This window comes from Pteropus vampyrus, unplaced genomic scaffold (genome assembly GCF_000151845.1).
Source record: "Pteropus vampyrus isolate Shadow unplaced genomic scaffold, Pvam_2.0 Scaffold10, whole genome shotgun sequence".
NCBI classification, from domain to species: Eukaryota; Metazoa; Chordata; class Mammalia; order Chiroptera; family Pteropodidae; genus Pteropus; species Pteropus vampyrus.
The window spans coordinates 13,082,700-13,095,384 of NW_011888791.1; the positions used below are offsets into that span (position 1 = coordinate 13,082,700).

At 33.7% G+C, this 12,685-nt stretch overlaps 1 protein-coding gene across 1 annotated transcript in view; it reads right to left on the reverse strand.

Annotated features, from left to right (window-relative positions):
* Window positions 1-12,685, reverse strand: part of TTC6 (tetratricopeptide repeat domain 6) — a 197,734-nt gene that overhangs the window by 128,704 nt on the left and 56,345 nt on the right. Inside the window, exons 5-6 of the mRNA XM_023521640.1 lie at window positions 7,185-7,277; window positions 2,458-2,667 (exon numbers count right to left, since the gene is read on the reverse strand). Coding sequence (XP_023377408.1) covers window positions 2,458-2,667; window positions 7,185-7,277 — 303 coding nt within the window. The remainder of the gene's footprint in view (window positions 1-2,457; window positions 2,668-7,184; window positions 7,278-12,685) is intronic.

The following is a 12,685-nucleotide window of genomic DNA, read 5'->3' on the forward strand; positions in this document are numbered from 1 at the left end:
AGACTTTCTGGCATGTATGTGAGCAGTGGAAGGCCTGCATTGCTCCTTATCACATCTCTGTGTTAGTTCTATTAGCTCTGAGCTATGTCAAAGATAAAAAAAAAGAAAAGAAAAGGAAAAAAAGAAAGAAAGGAAAAGGAAAAAGAAAAAAAAAAGGTTTTCTTGTCCCCCTAATCTGGCCTGACTTGCTGGACTATATCGTTCTTCATTCCTGTGCCAGAGATGCTAGAGACTAACTTTATGACCTCAGATGTCCAAACAGGGTAAAGTTCATGGATAATAACTGATCTTGAGATGTTAACTGAAATAAATACAAGATACTCGGTGAAAATTCGGTGGGATGAGTCACAGGAATACTTCCAATGCTTTTTTTATGGCATTCCTGCTGTGCTCCACAATATCCCACAACAATAAACCATAGATTCTCCTCCCTTTGAAACACTTCTGTTTTCAGCTTAGAGTTCTTTAATCCATTCTCCAAGTCTCTCATGTCAAACCATTCCTCCTGGTTTCATGAGAGACACTCCACCCCTAGCCATTTTTGCCACTGAGAGTCAGTGTTCTTGTACTTATCAGACACCAGTTGATGATTTTTTTGAAAGGGCAGTGTTGCAAAGTAATAAAGAGTGAAGGTTCCAGAATTAGACCACCTCAGTTCAAGTCCTGCCTCTACAACTTAACTAGATGTTTGTACTTGGGCAAGGTATTTGTCCTCTTTATGATTCAGTTTTTCAACTACAAAATGAGGATGATAATAGGGTTGTTAGTAGAAAAAATAAGATAATCTATGTAAAACACTTAGCAAAGTGATTGGCACATAGTCAACACTCAATAAATTCTAGTTACCTTAGGAAAGGACTGCCTGTTTTTACCAAAATAAATAATTTTGCATGACTTCTTAATAATATTTAATAGCAGCCACAAAAAGCCAAAAAATTAATATTTTAGAACTTTTCTAATGAGAGATTTAAATTCTTGACAAGCCATGGAAGTTAAACCACTGTCCAGAAAATCCATTTCATTCTTTGACACATTTAGTAGTTGACCACTTCCTTTAATGCCCACATTTTATTTCCAAAGTCCCAGTGTTCTGGTAGAACAACAGATAAAAACATTACCTGTGCCCACGAGACTAACACTTTTTCATCAAGATGCCATAGTCTTTATGGATGCTAAATTCTCCACACCTAGAAAGTGTTAGCTCAACACAGGATTCACCTGGAGTAGTTAGCAATGAGCTAGCTTTGACAGGCTTCACTCCATATCCCTAAGCCCATGCTTTAGAAAGACAGCATGCCTTCTGATGGAGTCGGTCACCAATCACAGGATAAGTCCCTTTCCCTGACAACAGTGGTGGATTTTCCCTGACCAGCTCTTACTTGTGAATCTTCCTTATTACTTATTATTCCAAGAAGATCAATATGCTAGTGTCATGCAACATGAAACTAAGAAAGGAGGGCTTGAGAAATGAAGAAACCAGGAGGCAACTGCACTAATCCCGACATAAGGTCATCAAGACCCAGACTAGGATGAGAGCTACTAGAAAAGAGAAGAAAAAAATAAGCACTAATGTTTAGGAGGAATCTAGGCCTTGGAGACTGATTATATGTGAAAGGCAAGGGAAAAGGAACATCACAGATAAATCAAAGGTTTCAGAGTTGGGAGTTTCGGGCAAAGGTTGAAGAACTGTTATGGCCAGTTGACTTGGGTGAAGTATAGTAAGAACATGGTCATTGGTGGGGAGAGGGAGACCCAAAAAAAGAGAATAACCAGGAAGTTTGTTTACCCACAAAATGGTATCCATTTGAATCAGTCAGAGAGAGGATCCCTGGTGATAATCAGGATACTATGCTATGGTTCAGGGAAAAGTGGCTTTTTCATAAATCCTAATGATAATGTATCTATTTTTAAATAAACTTATTTATGTACGTCAAAAAGTGACTCAAATTAAAGAACAACAGTACTAAGTAAGTAGTGGTAAGGTAATATGCAAATATGGTAAAAATTATTTAAAGTATACATAAATAAAATGAATCTGGAAAACATTCCCACAATAGGAAAACATTTAAGGGTTAGGGTAAACCTAAAATGGGCAAAGTTATAAATGCTGCAAAGTACCGCCAGTCCTGATCCCTAGGCTACAGTTCCTGATTCTCTCAAGATGGTAAAGGGAAGACTCTTGGTCAATTTCTGAAAGCCCTGAAGTTCCTTCCCTCAAAAATCTATCTTTTCTTCCCAGAGTTGCTATTAGGTTTGAAACTAAAAGCCTTCAAAAAACAAACAAACAAACAAACAAAACAAGTGTCCTATTTTCCCAAATGGACAATTTGCACATATGAGGCCCTTTTTTCAGGGGGAACTCCTGCTACATTCCTTGACCCTTGCCTGGGCCATTTCTTCACATCTGCACCATCCTCAACTCTCATAACCCTGTTTTCAACATAAATAGTGTTTTACCTTTAAAGACAACCGTTTGGCTGCTTTCATATCACTTTTGGGCTGTTCATCTTCCAAAGGTTTACTTGATTCATCTGCTGGCTGAATTTCCAAAGTTTCTTGAGGTGTAAATACCATATTTTCTGCTTCTGAGGGTGTCCATTCTAACATATCCTCTTGTTCAATCTGGAAAATACTTGTTATATTTTCAGGAAGTTCCTCTAACACATTCTGTTGGAAAACGTAAATGTACCAGAATGATTTTATAACTGGTTCTTCCAAAGTTTTAAGTCATACAATGTTTTCTCTCTGATGACAAAATAATTATGAAAATGCATGACTGAAATTAAGCAGAGGTAGTAAGTTTCTTTTGAAGATTTACAAACAGAAACTCAAATTGACTTAAGAAAAATATGAAAACTGGCAAATTATTTTCCTCAGCCCTTGTCCCAGAAAATATAGCTACCCCACAATTATTATGCACCAACTCTAAGGAAATAACAAGACTCCAATCTGACCTTGAATCCATCCCACAATTACAGAATCAAGGCCCATTGAAACAGTTAACCTCAACCTCTGATTCTTCAGTCCTGAGAAATGGGATTCCTGCTAACCAGATGCTCTTCCAGAAGCCTGACTTCAGGTCTTCTGAGAACAGCTGACCCAGAGACCACAAGAAGACCACCCAGACACCCCAGCTCCATCCCAAACCCAAATGAAAAATTCTCACAAAATATCACTCTTACACTTATTCTGTGTTCCTTTAAAATGTCTTACTTAATCTGTATCTCACCAAGTCTTAAGGAAATCATCTTTATTGCCATATTTAGGTATTACCCAATTTAAACCAAGATTATTTGGGATTATGGCACACTTTGCTGCCTCAAGTTAGCAGATAATAAAACCAGTCTGACTTACATAGAAATCTGAATGCTATAGAATGACTTGAAAATGCAATTGTATCACTTTGTGCTTTGATACATTCACTTATTACTAATTAAAATAAAGGGTAAAGATGGGATACAGTATCAAATACTATAAATGTTTTTTTATATGCAAGAAGGGATGGCTGAATCAAGAAATTTATGTTTGTAAAACAAAACTTGAATCTGAAGCTCATGTTTTCATAAAGCTACTGGATGGTTTTGTGGAAAAAAATAAGAGCTTTGCAACCATATGGGAATTAATTCAAATCTTGGATCTGCCAATTAATAGATGCATAAACTTGGTCAAGTTATTTTACCTTTTTTAGCCTCATTTTCTTTATTGGTTAAAGGAGGTTAATGAAATCCTTTTATTAAATGGCAGAATAGATACACTGGGGTAATATGTATTATGGGCCCTATAGTGTCTACCTATGACAAACTCATTCATTTTAGATTCCACAGCTTCGAGTACTATTAATCACTCCCTATCTTTGGAATTTCTCTGCTCCTGGCTTTTTCAACAAACTTTCCCAGGGTTCTGGTTTGGGAGACTGAATAGATGAAGGTACCATACTCAAAAATAGAACATGGATAAAGAAAAGCATGAAGAGAGGGCAATAATAGTCCTCCAGCTGCAACTTATCCTCTTCAGGACTGCTCAGCCTTATCCCCTCCACAAAGCCTCTCCTGATCTTATCACAAGTCTGTGCCCTGCCTCTATTTTAGCGTGTATTACACTATGTTATCATTATCATAATCATAATCATCAATATGTGAGCATTATCTCACTTAATTTTAATCTTCACCACAATTCCATGCAGTAGGACCTATTTGTAATCCCATTTTATGGATGAAGAAACTGAGGCTAAGAGAAGTTAAGTAACTTCCCCAAGGTCACACCCAGAGTAAGAAACAGAGCTGTGTTTGAACCTAAACAACCTGATTCCAAATTGTACTCTCTCACTCTTTCTCTTCTACCCAATAGGCTAGTGGTTTTCAAAATGTAGTCCACAGACTCCTGACAGTCTTCAAAACTCTTTCAGGGGATCCACAACATCAAAACTATTTTCATAATAATATTAAGGCTTATTTGCCTTTTTCACTGTATTGACATTTGCACTGATGATGTAAAAGCAATGGTGGGTATAACAGTGAACCAACACTTTTCAACAAATTAACACATGAGGTTACAAAATCATGCAGGGGTTAAAAATCCATTCAAAGAACAAGATGAAATACATTTTAATGTAATGATATACAATAAGTTCATTTAACTCATTTCAGATTCCCCACTACAATTAATCTTTAAGAAATTACCATTGTGGAGTTTTAATATAACAAAGAAGAGTATCTATAACTATGTAAAAGGGCTATTAAAATATCACTCCCTTTCTAATTTGTATGAGACCAGACTTACTTAATATACTTCAACTAAAAGAATATATACAACTGATTGAATACAAAAGTAGATATGAGAATCTAGTTCTTTATTAAACCAGATATTAAAGAGATATGCAAAAAAAAGTAAGACAATCCTACTTTTCTCACTAAATTGCTTTGTTTTGGACACTATTTTTCCTTAAAAATGTTTTATATTAATATGTAATTATCTTATTAACATACTAAATGGATTAATAAATATTTTATATTTTATATTTTAATTTCTAATATGATAAATATTGGTTGATACAATCCACATAAACCAAAATTCCTTTGGTTCTGTAAAATATTTTTTAAGGATTTAAAGGCCAAAATGTTTGAATACTTTAAAGTTTTAAAGTTTGTGAATTCCTTTTAAAAAATTGTATGTCACATATCTTTATGTCTCAAGCACTCAGCACATTGAAGATCCTCTGCTATAATTTGTGAATAAGTGCACAAATAAATAGATGAAATTATATCAATGTTTTCTCTACTACGTATTAGTCTCTATTTAGAATATACGTTAAACAGTATTGTACTTTGTCTCTTTACATATTGTTCTCCTCCACACAAGTTCCTCAAGGGCAAGAACTGTCTTTTCTATCTTTGTATCAGCCATCCATGACTATAACAATGCCTACCACCTTATAGGAAAAGAAATGAATAAATACATTCTTTGAGGTTTTTTTATAAGTATGTGAGGAAATTGTTCTCCATGATGATCCAAAAACTATTGTATTTAAAATAGTGGGTACTTAGGAGAAAAGATATTCCATTAAGAATGTTCTTTTAAAAAATAATTATAAGTTGCATCAAAGAACTAAGAGACCTCTGGCCTGAGGAATCGAGATGTTCACAACTGAGGCTGTCATGTTCTGAGGATGCCGGGTACCACTTAGAAAAAGCAGGCTCTCTTGGGATAAGAGCATGTTGGCCAGTGCTGTCCAGGCAAATCTTACCCAGCAAGCTTTAAGAAGTCTAAGGGACAAGTAGGGTGGACAGATAGAGTTCTGTTCTCTTGCACAAAGTAGGCACCCAAAAAAATGTGTCTGGAATGAAAAATACCACAGAAGAGCCTAATATTTATCAAGGCCAGTTATCGAGTTAAAAGGTATTTCCCCTCTAAAGAAGTGGTAAGCTTCCTCTTAGAAAGCCAGTGGCCAGAAAAAGATCCAGTGACTGCTTATAAATGTCAAAGGTGAGGGTATCATTTTCACAGAATTACAAATAAACCAATATTTTTATTTAAATCATTACTTTAAATAACCAAGATGATGTCTAAGCCAGGTACCTGATAACTGACCTTTTTCATAGTTTTCTTCATAATGATATCTTTTCTTATATTTTATGTAAATATGTAGTGAATGGTATTAAGTAACTATTATTCTATTTTTCTAAACCTAACTAATCTTATATTTTTAGTTTACTATACCTGTAGAAACTTACAGGTCAAAATTTTTGACATCTATCTGTAAATGGTGTTACCTGGAAGCAGCAGTTTTAAGCCTAGATGCCAGTTTTAAGCTCATAGCATAGTGGCTAAGGCTTCAAAATTGATTTATCCACATTTAGTGCCATACATGCTGAGTCTTGAGGCAGGCAATAAGAATACAAAGAGGAATAAAACATGGTCTCAACACAGAAGCATCTCAACTTCCAGTAGGTTCAGCCATTTATGGTAACTCTAATGTTACAAGATCCATGGCTTTTGCGAAGGAAAAGATTCCATACACTTTCCAAACATGTTATCCTAAAAATGAATTTTTATGTATGTGAAATAATATTTTCAGAAACTAATGGAGCTTGCTATTTAATATTTTTACAGGTCCTTTGTAAAGGAATTAATCATCATGCCATCATTAGTTTTACAAAGATGTGAATTTCTATACACAGAGAGATACTTCTCATTCACGGAAATATGCTCCAGATTATTTTGAATCCCATAAGTATTTGCCAATGATAAATGAAAAAGAAGTTTTATTTCTGAAACAAATTTCTGTCACCAACTGTCCATATTTCTCTACAAAATTTTTTCCTTGTCATGCTTTTCACAATCCTTCTAGTTAAATAAAGAATAGGACGCTTCCTTAGAAGCTAATAACTTTTGATTAATTTTTCAACTACTTTTTAGATCAAAATGCCTCTAGACCAGAAGAATTATTAAAAATTTTCCCCTTCTAAAAAGAGTTTGGGGCCTTAGCTCAGAAGGTCTACGATAGGCGCAACAGTGAGCCAAAAGTAGCCAGGACTCCCGATGCGGTACTGGATTAGATGTGCTTACACACCTCTAAAACAAATCAGAGGAGATTTAAAAAAAACTCTTTACATAAATATTCAAGCAACAAGAGGCAGACTATTACTTCAATATAGAAAGAGGAGCATTTTTATTAAAGACTTTACCATTTGAGGTTCCTCAATACTTATCTGTAATCCTTGCTCCGTTTGTGCTTGAGATGTTTTGTGCCAGTACATTTTTCCCGTTAAAGAAATATCCTTTGAAGGAGAAAAAGAAACAATTAAAATAATATGAATTTAAAAAGCATTGAGGCATATTATTCAATGCAGTAAATTGTTAGTCAATATAATGCAGTAAATGAAGACTATATAAAAAAGAACTATAAGCAAGTCAATATTATACATGAAAAATACAGAACAAAAATACAATAAAATATTGTTTATTATTGATTTTATGGTTTTTTAAATGAATGATCTCTATAGATATATCATCAGATTTAATGAGAAAATTAAGTAATATTAAATAAGATACTGTAAAACACTGCTATTAAATGGCTGCACAAGAAAGATAAAATATAAGGTAAAATTTAATCTAATAGACAGCAAGAAAGAATATGGATATACTTAAAAACTTAATGGGCATAACTGTTAGTGTCATTTTTATCATTACCAATGCTAATTGCTATTATTTTATTCTCTGCTCAGATGAAGTGGTAAGAAGATAGCGCAGTGTCTAACAATGGATAGGAATAAAGAGTCTCATCTTCTGCCTAAACTGTAAAGTCACAGACCAGTCATCAACAGGCAAGTTATTTTGCTTCCCTCCACCTTAGTTTTATCATCTTTAAAATGGACATTAGACTACATGACTTCTTAAGACCCCTTTCTCCTCTAGCCTTTTAATAATGGCAACAGCAAGATATGAACATTGTGCTTTAAAACTCTGCTTTTCTATCTTTTCTTTGCTTCATTAAAAATATTGAACTGATGTCACTGGCTTCCACTCTATCCTCTTGTCATAAATAACTGTAAAACAATAAAATATAAGAACTCTTTTAGGACTGGACAGCAGGCAATGCAACAGTATGATGACTAAGAGAATGGGTACAAAAAGGTTAAGAGCTAAATCACCCCAGATTTCTGTCTTACACAGTTGCCAGACCATAACACAATGAGGGGGAAACCATACAGAGCCCGGGTATCTTACTGAACTGAAGAGACAGAAATTAGAGTAAGAAGACAAATTGGGGAGAATACGTTAGGTACAATATGGAGAGGAGGGACCTGTAAAGAGAAAGAGCTCCAGAAGTCTGCAGAAACCCTCAAAGGGTCCTTGAACCTTTGGCTGAATCCCAATCTTCTCATGCAGTGGTGAAACTCATGAGGCCAGACAAAGAAAAATCTGTCATGGAAAAAAACATTTACCAAAGAACTGTAAGCCACAATTCCCAGAGTTCACACAAGGTTAGGAATCATTAAGTCTCTCACCAGACATGCTGAATACATGGGACATTCATCATAAACCTCAGAAAGATCATACATTAACAATAGTGATAAATCATCTCTAGAGTAAGGCTTCTCTGGACAGTAACAACATTTTAAATAATACATGAAAACATCAAGGTGACCTTCAAATAGCTTAACTGCCTGTCAGAAGAAACTTTAACATTATTTTAAATGAAGACAACAAAATCCAGCTCTCTACACTGTAAAATGAACAATTTTCATCATCCAATCAAAAGTTACCAATCGTAGAAGAAGCATAAATATGCAATATACAACCAGGAGAAAAATCAGTAGGAAAAAAACCCAGATAAGAAAGAGACATAGAAATTAGTAGATAAGGATCCTGAAACTTCTAATATAAATATTATAAATGTTCAAAGAGATAAACATAATAAGGAGGAAATTTAAGGTACAACAACAGAATCAAATGGAACATCTGGATAAAACATACATTATCTGAAATAAAAATTCGACTGAGTGGCATTAATAGCAGGAAAGTCATTGCAGAAGTAAGTAAATATCAGTTAACAGAAGACATAGCAATAGAAGCCATATACAATGAATTACAGAGAGATATAAAAACTGAAACAAAATGCATAAATACTCAGTATAATATATATCATAATATATATTTAGAGTCTAAGAAAGGTGGATGTGGGGGAGCAGAAAATATTTGTACAGAAAAATGGCCAAAAGTTTTCTAAATTTGATGACAACTATAACTTCCCAATACAAGAAGCTCCATGAACTCCAAGTAGAAACACACAAAAAATATTGTGCTAAGCCCATTATAATCAAGATGATGAACACTAGCAATAAAGAAAAAAATCTTAGAAGCATCCAGAGAAACATTAAGTACAAATAAACAAAGAATTACCAATGACTTATTACCAGAAATTAATACTGCAGGCTTCTTGTCAGAATTATGCAAGCCAAAGACAAGAAAGCAACGTATTTTAGAGTACCTGCACTGAAAGAAAACGACTATTTATAGAATTCTATATCTGGCAAAATTATCTTTCAAAATCAAAGGCGAAATATCTTTTCAACAAACAAAAGGTAAAAAAGGGGTATCATACATATGTAAGAATTCTTGTGTATGCACAACTGTCTTTGAAAGGACACACAAAACCCAGTATTTGCCTCTGGGGCCAGACTGGAGAACTGATGGACAGGCATAGGGATATGACTTGTCAATGTATATCTTTCTGGTTTGTTTTTATTTGTTTTGACCATATATATGCATTGATGTCATGGGTGCATTTATGTGTGTCTATGTATATATATCTCCATAGCATGTTTTTTAAAAATGATGAGAACACGAAGCCTGAATGGTTGAATGTCTTTTCCATGAATGGAGTCTCATTTTACCCAGCGTCCTTGGAAAATGAATTTCCATAAAAGTGAATGTTCCAGATATATTACAAAACTCAAAACTCTTTAAAAGCTTTAAAAGCTTTTTTAATAAAGGATATCTATGTGGGGAAAAAAAAGTTCTTCACCATCAAACCGGCATTACAAGAAATATTAAAGGAAATTCTTCAAGCAGAAGGAAAATGATATCAGGTTAAAACTTGAATGCTCACAATGGAAATAAGTGGTAGAATGATAAAAATGTGGGTAAATTAAAAAAAAAAAGACATTCCCCCCTTTTAATGATTTCTTTAAAATATGATAAAGAAAAAATAATAACACATATAGATGTGAGGTATGCATTAATGACAGCACAATAATGAAAGAAGGGAAAAAGGATTATACTGCTGTACAGTTCTTATACTATATGTGAAATGGTATAAATTACGTATCATAAACCCCACAGCACTCACTAAAACAGTAAAACAAAGTGGTAAATAAGTTAATCATATGGAATAGCATGAAATGCTAAAAAAATTAATCAAAGGACTACAGGTAAAGAGGAAAAAAGGAACGAGGAATAAATGTGACAAATAGAAACCAAAGAACAAGATAATAAATCTATACCCAACTATATCAATAACTACATGTAAATGATTCTAAACAATTCAATTAAAAGACAATGTCACAGCGCAGAAAGAAAATACAATCGTACTATATGATCACTATAGGAAACCTACTTTAAGTATAAAGACACAAACAGGTTAAAGTAAAAAAACTGAAGGGAGATATAACATGCAAATACTAACCATAGGAAACCTGGAATGGTTATAATAATATCAGACAAAGTAGACCTCAAAACAAGAACTATTAGCAGGAGTAAGAGGATTATTTCATAATAATGAGTCAAGTTCCTCAGAAGACATTAAAGTGTGTGCTAATGATAAACTTCAAAGGGCATTAAAAAAAAAAAAGCTAAAAGAACTGAAAACAGAAATAGAAAATTTCACTATTATAGATGGAAATTTCAAATAAGACTATATCTGACTCCAGGGACTTTGCTTTTAATAAATATACTAGCTAGACAATTGATGTGAATGGGAAATTTCACATTATATTCTTTACAACCTTTTAGGTTTAAAAATATATCATTAAAATATTAAGAGATGACAATAATGAACACCAAATTCAGAATATTGTTCACAACTGATGAGGGAGAGAATTATTGGAAAGAAGTACAAAGAGGACTTCTACTTTACTTGTAATTTTTTATTTATTTAAACAATTTAAAGTGAATATAACAAAATAATAAATTTTGAAAAATCTGTGATGAGTATTTGTACTACAATTGAAATATTTCACAATAAATATGCTTTAAAGAAATTTATCAACACATTTTATGTAGATATTATAAGAAAGTCAAAGATGAATAAAAATATCTTAATATAGAAACTTATAGTTTACTGAACTTGTAAACATAAATGCAAAAATTCCAGTTAAAATATTTCAAATGAAATTAATCAGCATATTTAGAAACAATACATCTTGACTGAGAAAATTTTTTCCAGAACTGCATGGATAATTCATTGCTAGTTTATGAGACTAACAGATTAACATGGAAATTAATATGATCATCTCAATAACTGTTGAGGAAAGTCAATAAAATTCGACACTTATTTCTGAGTAAAAATTAACTAGAAATAGAAGAAAATCCCACAAAAGATATCTACAGATTCCTGCACCAAACACTGTACTTTATAATAAAACATTAGACAGATCAGACCCAAGGCAACAAGAAAAGAAGTGATAAAAATAACACAAGACAGAAGACAAAATGTCGCTATTAACAGATCATATGACCATATATTTGGTGGAAAAAAAGAAAATCAACTGAAAAACTATCAGACCAAAGTAGAAGTACTAAGCATACCTAATAAGTTCAACAAATAAAATTTCACACCAGTAATAATTAGATAAGATCCCATTCTCAAAAATGAGCTACTAACATAAGCAACGAAATGAATGAATCTCAAAAATATGTTCAACTAGAAAAGACCTGGTTAAAAAGGCACCAGAATAGCCAAAAATATCTCAGCTTATTGACAGTGATGCTACAGGCTAGAAATACCTGTGGGCACTCACTGGGGCTGACAGTATTTGTGGGAGACCCCACAGACATTTCCCTAACCAATGTGGTGGCTGGACCAGCCCTTTGGTTGGTTACAAGATGTACCTCAGCAACAGTCATTAAGGAACTTTGAAAAGACAAGATTACTTACAAGTCTAGATGATACATGGCATGCCCAGGTCCAAATAACAAGGTTGCGGTAGACAGAGAGAGAGGACATGAACCTGAGGTTCTGCCTTTATTGGGGTTGAGAGTGGGGTGCCCAGGGTTCCATGGATTCACTCTTTAATAGTAAATAAGAGCAGAAATTAAACTGCGAAAAGGAAAAGCAAGCAGTCATATAGTTAATTATCTAGGTCAACCAAAGCTTTTCAAAAAGGAGAACTTCATGGGTGAAACAGCCTCGCTCTTTATCTAGTTTCTAGTTGGCAATGTATTTATTCAAGACAGATGTCTATAAAGTGAATGCCTTGGCAATCAAAATCTTACTGTCAGGCACTTACATTACAATCAAAAAAGCTAATTGTCAGGTATTTACACTACATTTATGTGTATGCCAAGTGCTGTGCACATGCTCAGAAAAGATGTAGGAGACCTCAGTTTTCACCTCTGGTTGATCTTGAGGCTCTAAGCAAGCTGGAAGTGAGGGCTAACACAGTTGTAAACTGTAAACTGAGTA